Source organism: Pongo pygmaeus, chromosome 18 (genome assembly GCF_028885625.2).
Source record: "Pongo pygmaeus isolate AG05252 chromosome 18, NHGRI_mPonPyg2-v2.0_pri, whole genome shotgun sequence".
Classification (NCBI taxonomy): Eukaryota; Metazoa; Chordata; class Mammalia; order Primates; family Hominidae; genus Pongo; species Pongo pygmaeus.
In genome coordinates this window covers 70,516,429-70,532,500 of record NC_072391.2, presented here as the reverse complement: position 1 = coordinate 70,532,500, position 16,072 = coordinate 70,516,429, and the positions used below count along the sequence as shown (strand labels likewise).

Sequence of the window (16,072 nt, the reverse complement as noted above, 5' to 3'; positions counted from 1 at the left end):
ACCAAGCAAAGGTGCTGGGAGTCAAGTCCCAGCCAAACTCCACCCCACCTCTCCATGGGATGGTCCTGAGTAAACACCACAAAGCAAGAGCAAAGAGCAGCAGGATATCCCCCCGAGCAGTCTCAGAGCAGCTCCCAAAAGCTCCATTCTTTTAAAGTCTTATTCTTCTGCTGGAATCTGAACCCAGATTAGTCTGACTCTGGAGTGTGGGTCCTTATCATTTTAACCCAATTAAAATCACAAGTGTTCTGGCTTATTTTCATCCTCTGTGTGTGAGAGACAGAGACACGAAAGTAATAACCTGACAGGCTCTATCTTTTGTACCCCACGACAGCGAGGAAGCAAATAAAAGGTGAACGGCACAGAAAGCATTTCTTGGGGCCCCAAATCTCTCCCCATGGTTCTTTATGAAACTGTGAACTAAAGAAGCAGAGGAGCAAGGTCACATCAGCCACCTGGCATGAGGGTCCTGGAGTCGCCAGAGGACAAGCCTGCCTCGCCTGGAGAGAACTGTCTGTTGGTAGCTGGACGTTCCTAGGATGGGACCCTCTTTCCATGTGGCCAGCACTCTGGCTGCATCTTATCAAGAGATGTTGGGTTATCCATGAGAACTGAGTGTCTGGCAGACAAAACTCACATGTGCCCTTTACCCCGACTTGCTATTAAACAACCACTGATGACCATTTCTTATTTAAGGTCAGAGAGGGGTGACCAAAGGATGCTTTGGACTGTACCACTTTAGTAGGCTAAAAATACCTCAGCAAGAGTCAAAAAGTAATATAGAAAGGGAAAAGAGAGTCAGAAGTGAGAACTGAACTGCATGAAAAGATAGAGCCCTACTGTCTGTGCAATACACCTCTTCTTGAGGTCCAGGAACACAATCTTGTGTACCTCCGGTTCTTTTCCTTCTCTTTATGACCCATGAGCTTCTCTTAGTAACGCTACTGCAGAAAAGAATGAAACAGACCATTTTCTCCAGAGTCTGGCTTTGCTGTCACTAAATCACCCCATTGATCTCTGCAAGGCATCGCTGATTCCCTTAATGAGCTGCTGTACCAAATATAACTGCAAGTCTTCCCATTTGCTTTGGATTCTTGCATAGTCTTCACTTATTTTCTACTTTGTCTTATAGCTAGAATTTTTTGTCTCCACATTCTTAGGCCCCTGAAAGTATTCCTCCTTGTCTTTATACCCAGATTTCCCATCTCTCCAATGCCTTCCTCCCCATCTGATTACTTTTCACACTCAAGTGTGCTTCATGCTGAACTTCCGCATTACTCTTTCTTTCATTATTGTTAAGTGTCAAGAAACTCTTCAGGCATTTAATATCTTTTCTTGAAATAAACCCTAATTTATCTCTAAAGAAAAAGTCATAAGGCTGAAAAAGAAATCTTCCGTTACAATCGCAAAGAGACAAGACATAGACAGTGAGAGAAGCCTTCAAAACTGACTGTAGACAAACTCCGAAGGCTATCTTCTATAGAAAGAAGAAGACAGAAAAGAAGGAAAAGGACCTACATTTTTTAGAAGTGAAAAGAAGGCTTTTAAAAAGGTACAATTTGCAGAATATAAATGCATTGGAAAATACAAATATAAATGTTCGGCCAGGCACGGTGGCTCATGCCTATAATCCCAGCACTTTGGGAGACCGAGGTGGGTGGATCACCTGAGTTCAGGAGCTCAAGAGCAGCCTGACCAACATGGACAAACCCTGTTTCTACTAAAAATACAAAATTAGTTGGGCGTGGTGGCACATGCCTGTAGTCCCAACTACTTGGGAGGCTGAGGCAGGAGAATCACTTGAACCCAGGAGGCGGAGGTTGCAGTGAGCTGAGATTGTGCCATTGCACTCCAGCCTGGGCAACAAGAGTGAAATTCTGTCTCAAAAAAAAAATATATATATATATATATACACACACACACACACACACATATATACATATATATATACACACACACACATACATATATATATGTATGTATATATATATATATATATATGCTCAACAACTGCAATTCTCATGAGTAGAGTTTATATCTTGAATTGGGGAAATGATGTCTCTAAGGAAGACTACATAAACATTAATAGGAATTTCCCTGTCTTAAATAAAAACCTAGCCCAATTTGTCATACATAAGAACCCCGTGACACTCATCTGGTCAATCCTTTAATCAACGAAAGTTAGTGCATGTTTTGGGAGTTCACTACTTGTTAGGCACTGGTTAGGACTCAACATATAGCAACAAACAGACACAGCCTTGTCGTCATTAGGTTTACAATCAAAGAACATGTTTTCATACTATTTTCCTAAGTCTATCAAATTAAAGAACTTATCAAAGATCCCTCAAGATCCCATTTTACTTTAACCCATTCTTATATATCCTGGAAGAGTTGAACATACTCACTTTGTCATTGTTCCTCAAAATCAATGGAACTTCATAGACTTCACAGGGAGTGTAGTTCTGAAATATTATTTCTGATGGAAAGGGCTGGAATAATGCCTGATCCAGGTCAATTCCTGAAAACTTCAGTTGAAAGAGTAAATTATTGTTATAGTCACACATTGACAAAAATAAGTGGGAAAGATAAGAAAATACTACATAGACCTGTGGATATTAAAACTAAACATGGGAAATATTCAAAAAGAAATCCATACCCAGGTACATCATTGTAAAAGCACTGAAAACACATGACAAAATAATGTGTAAAAGAAACTGGAGGGAAAAAAATAGAATATTTAACTTTCAAGGAGCAAAAACACATGCCTACTTTTCAACATAATGCAAGTCAGAAGGCAGAGGAATAAAATTTTTTAAATCCTGAAAAAAAAAAACAACTCTGCGGGCATAGTATTTTTCACCTGGGGAAAGTCCCTTCAAAAACGAAGTTTGAATAAACACATTTTCAGAGAAATAAAAATTGAAAAATGTTGTCACCAACTTCTAAAGGAAATACCAAAGGGTATTCTTTATGGAGAAGAGAATTTCTCTTAGAAGTTCAGAGATGCAGGAAGGAAAGGAGAATAATAAAGGGGTAAATACGTGGTTACTCTAAATGAATTCTCATCATACAAAACAATAATACAAATAACTAGCTTACTAATGGGATGTGTGCCCTGGTTGGGCACTGCACAACAGAACCAAATTGGACTTGGACCCCTCATTTCTTGTTCTATTTTGATTTTCACAAAGTACTTGCTTTTTACTTGACCAACCACTGAGAAGCCAGGTTTGTAAAGTATGACATCATCAAAGTGAATATAGCATCATCTAATGCTGAAACTACGAATTATCCCAAGCTAGTAGCCTGTTTAGCATCCAGTCGATTTTGGGTATTGCCAGGTTTCCCTTGAAAATTCAGTTCACGGTTGCACCCTGGGGCACCTTGGCACACAGTTTGAAAACTGCAGCTGTAAGTATCCATCTTAATAAGTTAGAATAAATAGCAAAATAAATCCAAAGAAAGAAAAAAATTGACATGACAAAAACAAGAGAGGAAATTAATGAAATAAAAGTAACTATACCATAAAAACAACAAAGCGAAATTCAGGTCTTTAAAAAGATTAATAAAATTGACAAAATACCTAGTGAGTCTGATCAAGAAAATAAGACAGAAGGCACAAAGAACAAATACAAAGAATGGAAATGGGAATATTACAATAGAACCCAAATTCAGTAAAAAGATAATAAATATTATATCAATAAATGTGAAAATATAGATAAAAATACAAATTCCTAGAAAAATACAATAAAACGTATCAAAACTGGCACAAGAAGAACAGAACATCTGAACAGTTCTAAAACTATTACAGAAATTATATCTGTAAATAAAAACCTTTTACAGAGAAAACTCCAAACCCAGATAGCTTTACAAGAAAATTCTACCAAACATAAAAGAAAGAACTCAAGTATTATAGAAACTGTCCCAAAGAAAAGAAAAACAAAAAAATGAAATGTCTCCCAACTCAGTCTATAATGTTAGCATAACCTCCTTTATATATCTGAGAAAGACACTAAGGGAAAAGAAATCTATAGGCCAGTCTCATTCATAAACCATAGATAGATAGACAGACAGATGAAAGAAAGAAAGAGAAAGAGGAAAAAAAAAATTTGCAAACTGAAACTGAAACCAGCACTACATAAAAACGATAACACATCATGACCGAGTTGGGTTCATCTCAGAAATTCAAGGTTGTTTTAGTACTAGAAATCAAACAAGAAGAAACAAAACTGTCATTTTCCCCAGGCAAAGTAATTGCTTATTTTGAAAGTTCAAAATAACCTACAAATAAATCATTCTAATAATTCTCTTATTAGAATTAATAAGTGATTTATCAAAGTCACTGAGTACAAGGTCAACATACAAAAACCAATTCTATTTTTAGGTACTAGCAATGAACATTTAGGAAATGAAATTTATAAACAATATTACTTAAAATAGTATCCTAAAATGTAAAACACATAGAAATAAATCTAATGAAAGATGTATAAGACCTTTATCCAGAAACTAAAAACACTATTGAGAGAAATTAAGGAAGACCTAATTGAATGCAGGAATATACTATTTTCACGAATTAAAAGACTCAATATTTTCAGGATGTCAAACACTCCCCAAATTTATCTAAAAATTCAATGTAATACATTAAAAAAAAATCCCAGCAGGGTTTTTTTTGAAACAAAAAAGCTGATTGAATTTACATGGAAATGCAAAGGACTAAGAATAGACAAGATACATTTGAAGAACAAGATAGGAGGATTTACTCTATCAGGTAGCACAACATGATAATTATATTATTACATATCATATACCGTTACTTACCACAGTAATGATAATGAGATATTAGCACAAGATTTATCATAAAAATAAATGTACCAGATTAGAAAGCCCCCAAACCAATTATTAAATATATGGTCACTTGATTTATGGCAAAGGTAACACAGCTAATCTACTTCTCACATCATAGGTTAGTTTTCTTGATTACGTAAGTGGAATAATACAATATATACTCTTTAATTTCTGGCTAACTAAATTTCTGCCATGAAGCAATCAGTCTTAACTACATCACTTCACCATAAGCTCAAAGAGCATAATAGAAAAAAAAGTCAAAGAGCACAAAGCAAATATTTAAGAATGTAAAGAAGTGAGCAGTTAGGAGAGATTAAAAATTCATGTCTTCATTCAATAAATATTGAGTTTCCAACATGTGCCACGTTCTTTTTTGTATGCTGAACATAGTGAACAAAGCCAAAAAAGGCCCTAACCTCATGAAGTTGACATTCTTGAAGCTCAAGCGATCATACAAAAAATATGGAAATACAGAACACAAAGTCAGGTAGTGAAAAGGCTGTGAAAAAAAGCTAAAGCAGGAGAAGGAGATGGCGGACTGGCAGGTGGCTGCTCTTTTAGATAGGCAGTCAAGAGAAGGCCTCTCTGAGATGACTTCTAAGTAGAGGTCTGAAGCAAGTCATGCTAAGATTTTAGAATAGCACTCCAGTTAGAAGGGAAAGCAAGTGCAAAGTCCTTCAGGTGGAAATTGTCTTTGAGTGTCTGAAGAGCAGCATAGGGAAAATGCAGTGAGAAGAGAATGAGAGGGAGAAGAGTAGAAGGCAAAGAGGTCCATGAGGAAGGCAGGACTAGATGGTACAGGACCTTGGAGGTTTTGGCACTGAGTTTAGATTTTACTATGTGAGTAATGGGAAGTCACTGGATGGTTTTAAACATGGAAGTGAGATGTTCTGATTTACATTTTAAAAAATCACTCTTACTGCTTTGTGATAATGGGGGCAGGGGGAGAACGAGATGGAAACAGGGAGGCAATTTTGATATTCTAGATAATGGTGGCTTAAACTGGAATGGTGGTGGAGAACATGGTGAGAAGCGGTATGATTAAAGATACATTTGTGAAGGCAGAATTCACAGCACTTATCATTGGATCATAAGATGTAAAAAAAAAAGAGAGGCATCAGGAATACAACTCCTAAGTGTTTGGTCTGGGAAAACATATAAGTGGGGGTATGAAAAGCAGGAGGAAAGAGACAAAGAGGAAAGATCAGGCTTTTAGAGATAGAATGTAAAGCTACAATTAGATCTTAAATATATTAAGTTTGAGCTGCCAACCATACATTAAGCTGACTATATGATCCAGAGTTCAGGGGACAGACGGTGGCAGGAGATATAAAAATAAAAGTAATCATCAAAAAGTAGAATTTAAAGCCTTTTTTCCTAGAAGACGTCACCTAAGGTGTGAGTTCAGAAGAGAAAGAAGTTCAAGTACCAAGTACTGGGAGCTCTAATATTTAGTGATCAGAAATGAGTGAATAATCCAACAAATAAAACAACAAAAATCAACCAGTGAAAAGTAGAAAGAAAATCAAATGAGTATGCCATGTCAGATACAAGTGAATAAAAGGGTACAAAAAAGAGATGCTCACTATATCAAATGCTATGAGACAACATGGAAGCAATATGTTCTGATTTACATTTTAAAAATTACTTTTACTGCTTTGTGATAATGGGGGCGGAGGGAGAATGAGATGGAAATAGGAAGGCTATGTCAGTATTCTAGATAATGGTGGCTTAAACTGGAATGGTGGTGGAGGAAGTGGTGAGAAGTGGGATGATTAAGGAGGTCTGTTGAACCAGGTCTGGTCTGGTAAAAAATGAAGCATAAAAGAAATATATACATAACTCAAAGTAAGGGACACAGAGGATAGCCTAATGAATGTAATGACAATGCAATGGAAATGAACAGAAAGTTAAAAATGAATGAGAGAGGAAATGCAAGCTGTAGAAGGGCAGACAAAGAAGGTCCAACATATTCATCATTGAAAAATGATATGAAAAAAATACTTGATAATTCAAGAAAAATTTTCTAAAAATAAAATAAAGGCCCACGGTACCTCAGGAAAAATGTAGTGGTATCCTAATACTGAACTTAAAATAATAACAATCTTTGGGCACATGGGCTAAAAGATTAACTTACAGGGGGAGAAATCAAGCTGGCTTCCGACTTCTACATACCATCATTTAAAGTCAGAAGGTCATGGGGAAAATGCCTGCAAAGCTGTTATGAAAATTTGTGGCCCAAGAATTTCATAAGTAACAAATCTGCAGTTCAGTATAAAGGCAAGACACAAATATTATCAAACACATAAAACAAAGAAATACAGTGTCCATAAGCTCTTATTGAAGAAATTAGTAGATGACTGCCACCCATCTAAGAGATAAATGATTAAATTTCAGAATATAAATTAAAAAATAACCAACTGAATTAAAGAGGAGAGGAGAGAAAGTGTAAAGTATCTGATTTCCTCATCCTTTATAGCAGAGTCAAAACACATTAAAATACACACACTAGTAGTACACATGAAAAACTCCTCATAGCCTGATATGTGTTATGCTTTCAGAAAAGAGGAAATGGCACTTAATTAGAAGAAATGTCTTGGAAAAGACCATGTTCCCTCCGCTCAAATTTGGAGGGTGGTTGTGGGGAACAGACAAAACAATAAAAAGCTAGCAATGCTCAGAACAGTGAAGCTTATGCATATCCTAGACAAAGGAAGCAATGGTGTAGCAGTAAAAGCAGACAAGCCTCAAAGACTCATTCTTCATGAGGAACATAACATTGAAAAACTCTCAGGAATTTTCAGAGGAAAATTCTGGGGAACTCTTTGAGAAGAGGTTAATCTCCCCAGCAGCCCAACTATTGGAGGTTCATACCATAATTTGTGCATTAAAAGTAAAGGATATAATTTAAGAAATTAATTAAAAAATAGGAAACCAGACCTTTTATAATCATATGCTCATAAAGCCTGGAATGTATGGTTTACATTCGAATATAGAAACATGATAAAATCGCTATTCTTTAGAGACTAAAAGGATATGTCTGTTACTGGAAATGATCCAGAATAGACAACAAATGCCTACTTTAATTAACAATTCCAACTCTTTCTTTTCTAGTGGGCAGCTCAGATAAGGAGAGATTACTTGTTACACTAAGACAATAACTTAATTGGGCTTGACTAATACAATTCTTAGAATTACTCCTAACCTGTGTAAACTATAGTGTCAAATAGTATTCAGAAGCAGCTAAGAAAGGAGTATAACTAGTCAAAAGTTATTTTAAAAGAGGTTTGCACTGGCAGTCTTCACCATACCAAATCACAGATATGAAGATATTCAGAGGCAGAAAAGGAGGATTGAAAACAAACCCAATAAAGGATTAGGCAGCCAAGAAACAAATTTTACTTAGTTATTGTTCTGGAATTTTTGCGTTGTGCCAGGGCCCACGTTATATGCAAGTACGACAGAGAGCAGCTACCTTCTGATGTGTTGTTTCCCCCATATCTAAGAGTTCGATGATCTGTGGTCGGCACATTAAACGTGTTTTTGCCAGTCTCTGCTCGGTGGTCAGGGACATTTCCTTCAGGAACTCTGAGGGTGTAAGCTAGAATGTAAAACAATAAGAACCAAAGATTCATAAGTGGTTGTACTGAAAAAGTGTTTTCATAAGTACCAGTAATGAATAATTTGTGTTTGCAGCTTTCAGGATAATTCTGGAATGCCACTAAGTTCCCTTATAAAATATTTAAAATAAGTAAATTATATAAGAGAAGTACCCACGCACTTCTGAGGTCTTTGCATGGTAATTGAAAATGACATATGGTTGCTGTTTCCTTATGATTTTGAAGGAATCCTACAAAAGAACCTGAGAGAAAAATGTCAAGAAATTGCATAGGAACATGTCCAAAGAGCTTAACATTTATGCTCAGAAGAGGCATCTGTGCATAAAACTCTCAGTTTGTAAAGTCACTCAAGGGCTTCAAAAGCCGGGAGTTTGAAATACCTCTATTTCTCAACTAACATTACAATATGCAAACAAAGCTTTTGGGTGTTTAACTATGATATGATGTTAGAGAGAAATCTTATAAAATTGCAAAGATCTAGGAAGTGTGACTACATCACTTAGGAATGCGTTTGAACTTTAGAGACATCACAAGGGCGCATTTAGACCTCGCTTTGAAAGAGCTCTGAGCTAATCAGCAGATCCCACAGCCAGTCACATTCACACACCCCAGTAAGAACACAAAATGCTTTTACCCTTTCCAATGTTATGAGAAAAAAAAGTAACCTAGCATTTAAATAAAACTAACCCAACAAGGGATTAGTTACCCAGAACCAATGATAGTTATTGTAGTTCTAGAATGTTCCTACTATATGTGCAGGGAGATTATGATCATTGGCAGCTACTAATGCTTAAGTATATGCCAAGATTTTTAAAAAACATTTGAGGGTATATAACTTAGCTGATTTATGTTGCCTTGGGTTAAACACAACGTACTTTAAGAATGCTTATTTTTCTACAAATTTTATTTCTGTGATTGAATCCATTTAAATGAAGGTATATTTCTAATACAGCTTTCAACTTGGTTAAGATCTTTTTGATTGGAACCCAGATAAGGATAATAAAGTGTTAAGAGGTGTGATTTAAATTAAAATAATTAGGTCTTAAAAGCAAAATGCCCGGAGTTTCTTTAAATACGTACCAATGACCATCACAAAAGAGAATAATGATTGATTTTATTTCTCTAATTGGAAGGCAACTTAAGATTAGTTTTTAAAATGTAGTGAATACTATCCCTGGCACTATACATTTTTACTAATATTTTCTATAGCATGTGGTTCATAAATTATCACCAATCATTATAAATAATTAAAGCTATAAATATGTTTTATTTTAAAAAACAGGAAAAATACGTATTTTTCTTAAATACCACTTAGTCATTATTTTAATGCTCTGTGTTCTATAAATATACAAACAAAAATTACTCTTGCCAATCAGTAGGTAGTAAATAATTAGGTGGCATCCTATGAAATTCTGATATTTGACTGTTTTTGAACTAAACAAATGACAGTCATGGTGCTACCTAGTATTTAGAAAATCTTAATAGTTCATTTGTAAAGTCTCACTTCAACCGATTAGTTTAAGCAAATCAAGCCTCTACTTTGAAGTATGTATGCAATTTCAAAACTTCTCAGGCTTTAAAAGGTACCTACACTCTGCAGAAAGCTACCATTATAACTAAATTGATATTAATCAGTCAGTAATTCTGTTTGGCATTCTGAGAATGCCAAGTAGCAATTGTCATTCTCCTAAGGAGATTGCATTAAGTATTTTACATATTAATTCCCTGATACATTACCATTCGGTTTACTTCTTCTTCTGTAACCACCTTTGGACTCAGGGGTGGCAAAACCTTGCTTTGAAATCCTTTGAACGTATTGACCAATCCCATCTGAACAGCCCCCATGGACTCTTCAAGTCTTCTACTTGTCATTTTTAGTAATTTTTTTTCTCACCTAAGAGTGAAAAAAAAATGTCTTAGAACAAATACAGTTAATTCCTGAATACAGGTCACAATTTTTTTTAAGCTTTTGCAAATACAGGAAGATTTAGAAAATACTGATCTTCCAAAATCCAAATGCTTGGAACAAATATCTTAACAAAGGATTCTATTCCATGTGACTAGATTTATCCTTCTCCCAAGATCTAGAATCCATTTTAGACAAAATAAGGGATTCTAGACTAAGCTCAGGAAGACATGGAAATACAAGTTACTTCTACATTTTGCCCCTTTTATCTTCCCAATGAGAAAAACAAACACTGCCCAATAAACATACTAAATAGTTTGATAATTTATCTACATATTTGAAAGCTCTCTCTTATGAGAATCAACCCTTCAAACAGAATAAACACAAGGTTACAGCTGGCTTCACAGCTGGACAGAGATTCAAAATAGCATGAGATAAGACAGGGAAAGGAAATTTCTGGGAAAAGTTTTAAAGCTTATAGTCATAAATAGGCCAGTGAATAGCCACCCAATATCTCTGAATCAAAGAAATATGGCATCTCCCTTTTGCATATTCTTGCTCAGACTTCTGGTAGAACACTTGCAACTTCAGAAAACCATCTATGACTAGGTAGGGATTTCTATTTTTATTGATAGCAGGCTAGGTTATCCAATCATTGTGCTAAAAAAGAGAACTAACTAAAAATTCTTGATAAAATATCAAATTAAAACCCCTAAAACCATTAAAAAACAAACAAACAAACAAACAAAAAACCTCACAAGACAGTAAGGAAGTACCAGACCAAGACATAGGAAGAAGAGCTGTATAAAGGAAAGTAGATTTCAAGGAAAATATAAGGCACACTGAAATAAAGCAGTAAAACACCCAAGGAAATGAATATGAAATTTTAAAAAAGGAAAAAGGGGTCATTATGGCAGAAAGCCTCTAAGATGGCAATCAATGAAACAGAAAACAGTCAAGGAAGATCCAACATGCTATAATTGGAGCTCATTAAGAAGAGAATAAAGTAATGGAATGAAACTAATATTGCCCTACCTTTGGACAATCTGATAAGAAAGCTCAGGTGTTCCTTCCTTTGGTTCCAGTGGAAAGTTCAAACAACACAAGGCCTAGACTGCATAAGCACTATTATTATTATAGCCCCACCCTTAACCACAATAAAAGCCAAACCAGTATCTTTCCCTATTCTCAAGTTATTTATTTTTTTAAATACTTCTTCCCAAGAAGAGGATTTCTATCTTTTTCCCCCCACCCTAGGTTTTTGCTATGTTGACCAGGCTGGTCTTGAACACCTAGGCTCAAGCAATCCTCCAACCTAGGCCTCCCAAGCAGCTGGCACTACTGGATTCAAGCTATTTTTGAACCTGTTTGGGAGCCTGCCCTGCTCTCACAGAAAGCCTCATTATGTGAACCATGACCTTTTCATATCTTTTAGGTGCATGAGTGGCATCACCAATCTTGACATCCAAACCAAATTTTGGTTGCGGAGCCCATTCTGTCACAGCTGGGTAGTGACAACAACAGAAGCAATAAAAAACAAAGATTATGGTCTTGATTTTAAGATAGATTTTTAAAAAATCATTAACAACACAAAGAAGAATATTTTAGAGTGCGAAACACCATAATTCAAAATGATGATGCAACAGTTATTATTATCTATGCGCCAAAATAGCACAAAAACCATCCATATAAAGCAGAAATTATGGGAGATGCAAGGAAAAACAAATACACAAATAACAGGAGATTTTAATAAACTACTCTTAGTAAGACCTGTTAGGTGGACAAAAAAATAAGTAAGACCATAAAAGATTTGAATGACATAACACATTAAATAGGTTTAGGAATATGTATCAAACACTACATCCTAATAATAGAAAATATGCCTCCTCAATAGCAAATAGAATGGTGACAAAAATTTGGTTATATATTAAAAGTATAATACCAAAGAAAATACCAGTGGTTCTATAATCTAGAAATATTAGAAACAACAGTCTGATCATAATACAACAAAACTAGAAACTTAAAAACAAAACAAAGAAACAGGGAGGTCCATTCTCCTGGAAATTTTAAAGTCTTCTATTAAAGGACAACATAAAGTAAAAATCCATGAAAGGAAGAAACTACATTATCCTTTTTGATTATACGATTACAGTTACAAAAAGCTAAAAATATGGTGTTATAAAATATCAACAAAGTTACATATGCACATACATCTGACTCAGCAATCCCTATTCTAGGAATCTATCCAAATGATACACTAGCTAAAATATGAAACGATACATAAACCAATAAGAGTGGTTACCTACAGAAGGAGTAAAGGAACAGGGTAGAGGAGATAGGAATGAAAGAGAGATTTCTCTGAATGTACCTCACTATATAGTGTTGATTTTGAACCATGTAAGTGTTTTACGTATCAAAAATGAAAAAAGAAACGGGAAAATCAATTCTTAAAAAAGAAACTGAAACAAATGAACCTTGCTGTATATCCAGCTGGTGTCATAACCACAGAGAGAAAACAATTATTCCAACCAACCTTAAAACACAATATTTTTGGCCGGGTGCAGTGGCTCACACCCGTAATCTCAGCACTTTGGGAGGCCGAGGCAGGTGGATCACGCGGTCAGGAGATCGAGACCACCCTGGCTAACACAGTAAACCCTGTCTCTACTAAAAACACAAAAAATTAGCTGGGCATAGTGGCACATGCCTGTAGTCTCAACTACTCAGGAGGCTGAGGCAGGAGAATCACTTGAACATGAGGAGTGGAGGCTGCAGTGAGCCATGATCGTGCCACTGCACTCTAGCCTGGGCAACACAGCAAGACTGCCTCAAAACAAACAAACAAACAAACAAAAACAATATTTTGACTGTATTCTCAATGAGATATGCTGTCAAAACACAGAGAAGAGCAGAGAAATCTTATCATTTATCCAGTAGTCTTGCTGTTGGTCATGATATTAGTACTAATATTTTTAAAACAAATAAGTAGCTACATCAATATAGTTAGGAACCAAGCATTTCAGTATCTTTAAAAGTATAAACCAAGAAAAGTTTTTATATTAAGAAACCCTATAATCTTAACATTTAAATTGAAAATAAATACAAGCTTGTGATGATTTTCTCTTTTTAAATAACCTGCCCACTGAAAAAGCCCATAAGCAACGAAAGTCCGGTGGCAATGACAGCGCAGAGACCTGGATTGTGGTATCCAAACACCATTTACCACTAAAAGGAATCACAACTCCTTGGAGAAATGGGTAATTTGAGGACAAGGGTACAAAATGTATACAGTGAACTTGGCACATTGTCTCATACCATAAAACAAGAATGTTATCAAGAGCTACCAGGGTTGTCAGGGATCCAGAGCAACTTGAAAGCGTTCCCATTAACCAAAGATGAGACAATCTGAGCATTAAAAAAAAAAAAAAGTCGGCAATGGATTCATTTTTTTAAAATCTAAATTTAAATGATGCTTTAAAAAATAATTGGTCACCTTTGGAAGTTGCTAAAGCACCAAACTAATTATTTTGGAAATAATAAAAGGAAAGAACCATTTACTCTGCACTATTTTTGTATAAATTGCATTGTAGGTTAACCAAATAGTTGATGAAAGAAAATTACTCTTTATAAAAGAATTCCAACTAATAAATGCAGAAAAATGACAGAAAAATAATTCCCATTTTGCAGCCCCTAATGAAATGAAGGATCATCAGTGCTAAAATAATGTGGTAAAATGTTGCTGAAGAACCTGATAATGGCTCAATCAGGCTGACAACACCTGAGTCCTCTAAATTAATCTTAACACTAAAAGAGGAAAACACAGGCATTATGTGCCTCCTGATGTGACGCAGTACACAGCACCACTTATGTAGTACTATTGACACAAATCTAAACCTAAATCTAAGCCTCTGACCTACCAGCCCAGTTGCAGGAGATAGAGGGAAAGGAGGAACATGGATGTTCTGTAAGAATACAATTAATCTAAATCCAGGATGTGAAAAATGTTATAGGAAAATGACTCAGTTTATTCACAATAAACATAGCATGAAAGAGAGAGGAGAAGGAGAGACGGGTGAGAAGAAGAAAAGAAGGGAAGGAGAGAGAGAAGTTATAAATTAAAAGAGTCTTACACCAACCAAATACAAGAGTAGACCTTGTTTGGATTATGATTTTAAAAACTGAATAATGGATGACATAAAATAATTACTGTTCATCAGATTAAACATTTTTATTTTTAATTCATTAACTAATACTCCTATCAAACTATACCCATTCCAAAAAATTAGTGTTGCTATTGTTGTTGTTGTTATTATTTGCTAAGTATGTCAATAAACATAAAATAGTTTTAAAAATCATTGTTTTGTTGAGAAGGATAATAGTATTATGGGTCTGATTTTTTGTAAAGGTTATTATCTGATATTTCGTCAATTATTTACAGGTAAAAATAAATCTTGTCTGAGATATACTTTAAAATACTACAGGAAAAAATGTGTGTGTTTGCGTTTACCTAGGTAACAAACCTGTGTATCCTGGACATGTACCCCAGAACTTAAAAAAAAAATAGAAAAATAAAAAAAGAGGCTGGGCGCGGTGGCTCACGCCTGTAATCCCAGCACTTTGGGAGGCCGAAGCAGGCAGATCACGAGGTCAGGAGATCAGATCGAGACCATCCTGACTAACACAGTGAAACCCCGTCTCTACTAAAAATACAAAAGAATTAGCTGGGCACAATGGCGGGCGCCTGTAGTCCCAGCTACTCGGGAGGCTGAGGCAGGAGAATGGTGTTAATCTGGGAGGTGGAGCTTGCAGGGAGCCGAGATCGCGCCACTGCACTCCAGCCTGGGAAACAGAGCAAGACTCCGTCTCAAAAAAAAAAAAAAAAAAAAAAAAAAGAAAGAAAAAAAAAAGCTACATGAAAACATCAGTTTTAATACCTACATAATATTCTATCATATCAGTCAACTATAATTGATGACACGTTTTCCTAATATTCAACATTTAGATCATTTATATTTTTTACTCATTAAATATCTGTGATAACAATTAAAAAAATGTGTGTGTTTGTATGCACGTATAGGACAGATTAAATAAGAACAGAGGAATGTTGGGAATTGTTGAAGCCGGATTTTACTATTATCTCTAATTTTTGCATGTTTTAAAATTTTCACTATGAAAAATATTAATATACTAGACCCATTTTTAAAACTGGCAAAGGACTTCCACTACTGATAAAATAGAGCAGACATATTTTTACTTATTCCTTCCATTAAAAATAGCTAAAAATTATAGGCATTTTATACATATAGTAAACAAAGGAAGACTAAAAGGTTCTGAAAAGAACGCAGACTAGCTAGGGACCTCAGATCCAAGCAATAACAGACTGATGAGTTCCCTCAGCTTTATTTTGCTTCATTTACTCCAGACTTTGTATTGGACAAGCCAACAGTTTGGAAAGGCCAACAAACATGACAAAAATAAGTTCCCAAAAAATCGTGCTCTCTCTAGAAAAAAAAAAAAAAGAGAAGAGAAAAAGAACTGCCCAGCAAGACAGAAAACTTTTAGACAAAACTATTCTACTGTAGCCACATACCAGAGGAAAAACTGCAACCCCACCAACAAACACAGAATGGTGAACCTAGACTTTCACCCTCACCAGGTTGTAACAAGGTGCCTTAACACCTCTGTCAACATGGTGTCAAAG

At 35.4% G+C, this 16,072-nt stretch overlaps 1 protein-coding gene across 1 annotated transcript in view; it reads right to left on the bottom strand.

The window, feature by feature from the left end:
* HYDIN (HYDIN axonemal central pair apparatus protein) overlaps positions 1 to 16,072 on the bottom strand; it is a 488,520-nt gene that overhangs the window by 370,258 nt on the left and 102,190 nt on the right. The window contains exons 6-8 of the mRNA XM_063654515.1: positions 10,203 to 10,359; positions 8,321 to 8,446; positions 2,406 to 2,525 (exon numbers count right to left, since the gene is read on the bottom strand). Of these exons, the coding sequence (XP_063510585.1) occupies positions 2,406 to 2,525; positions 8,321 to 8,446; positions 10,203 to 10,337 (381 nt within the window). The 5' untranslated portion in view covers positions 10,338 to 10,359. The remainder of the gene's footprint in view (positions 1 to 2,405; positions 2,526 to 8,320; positions 8,447 to 10,202; positions 10,360 to 16,072) is intronic.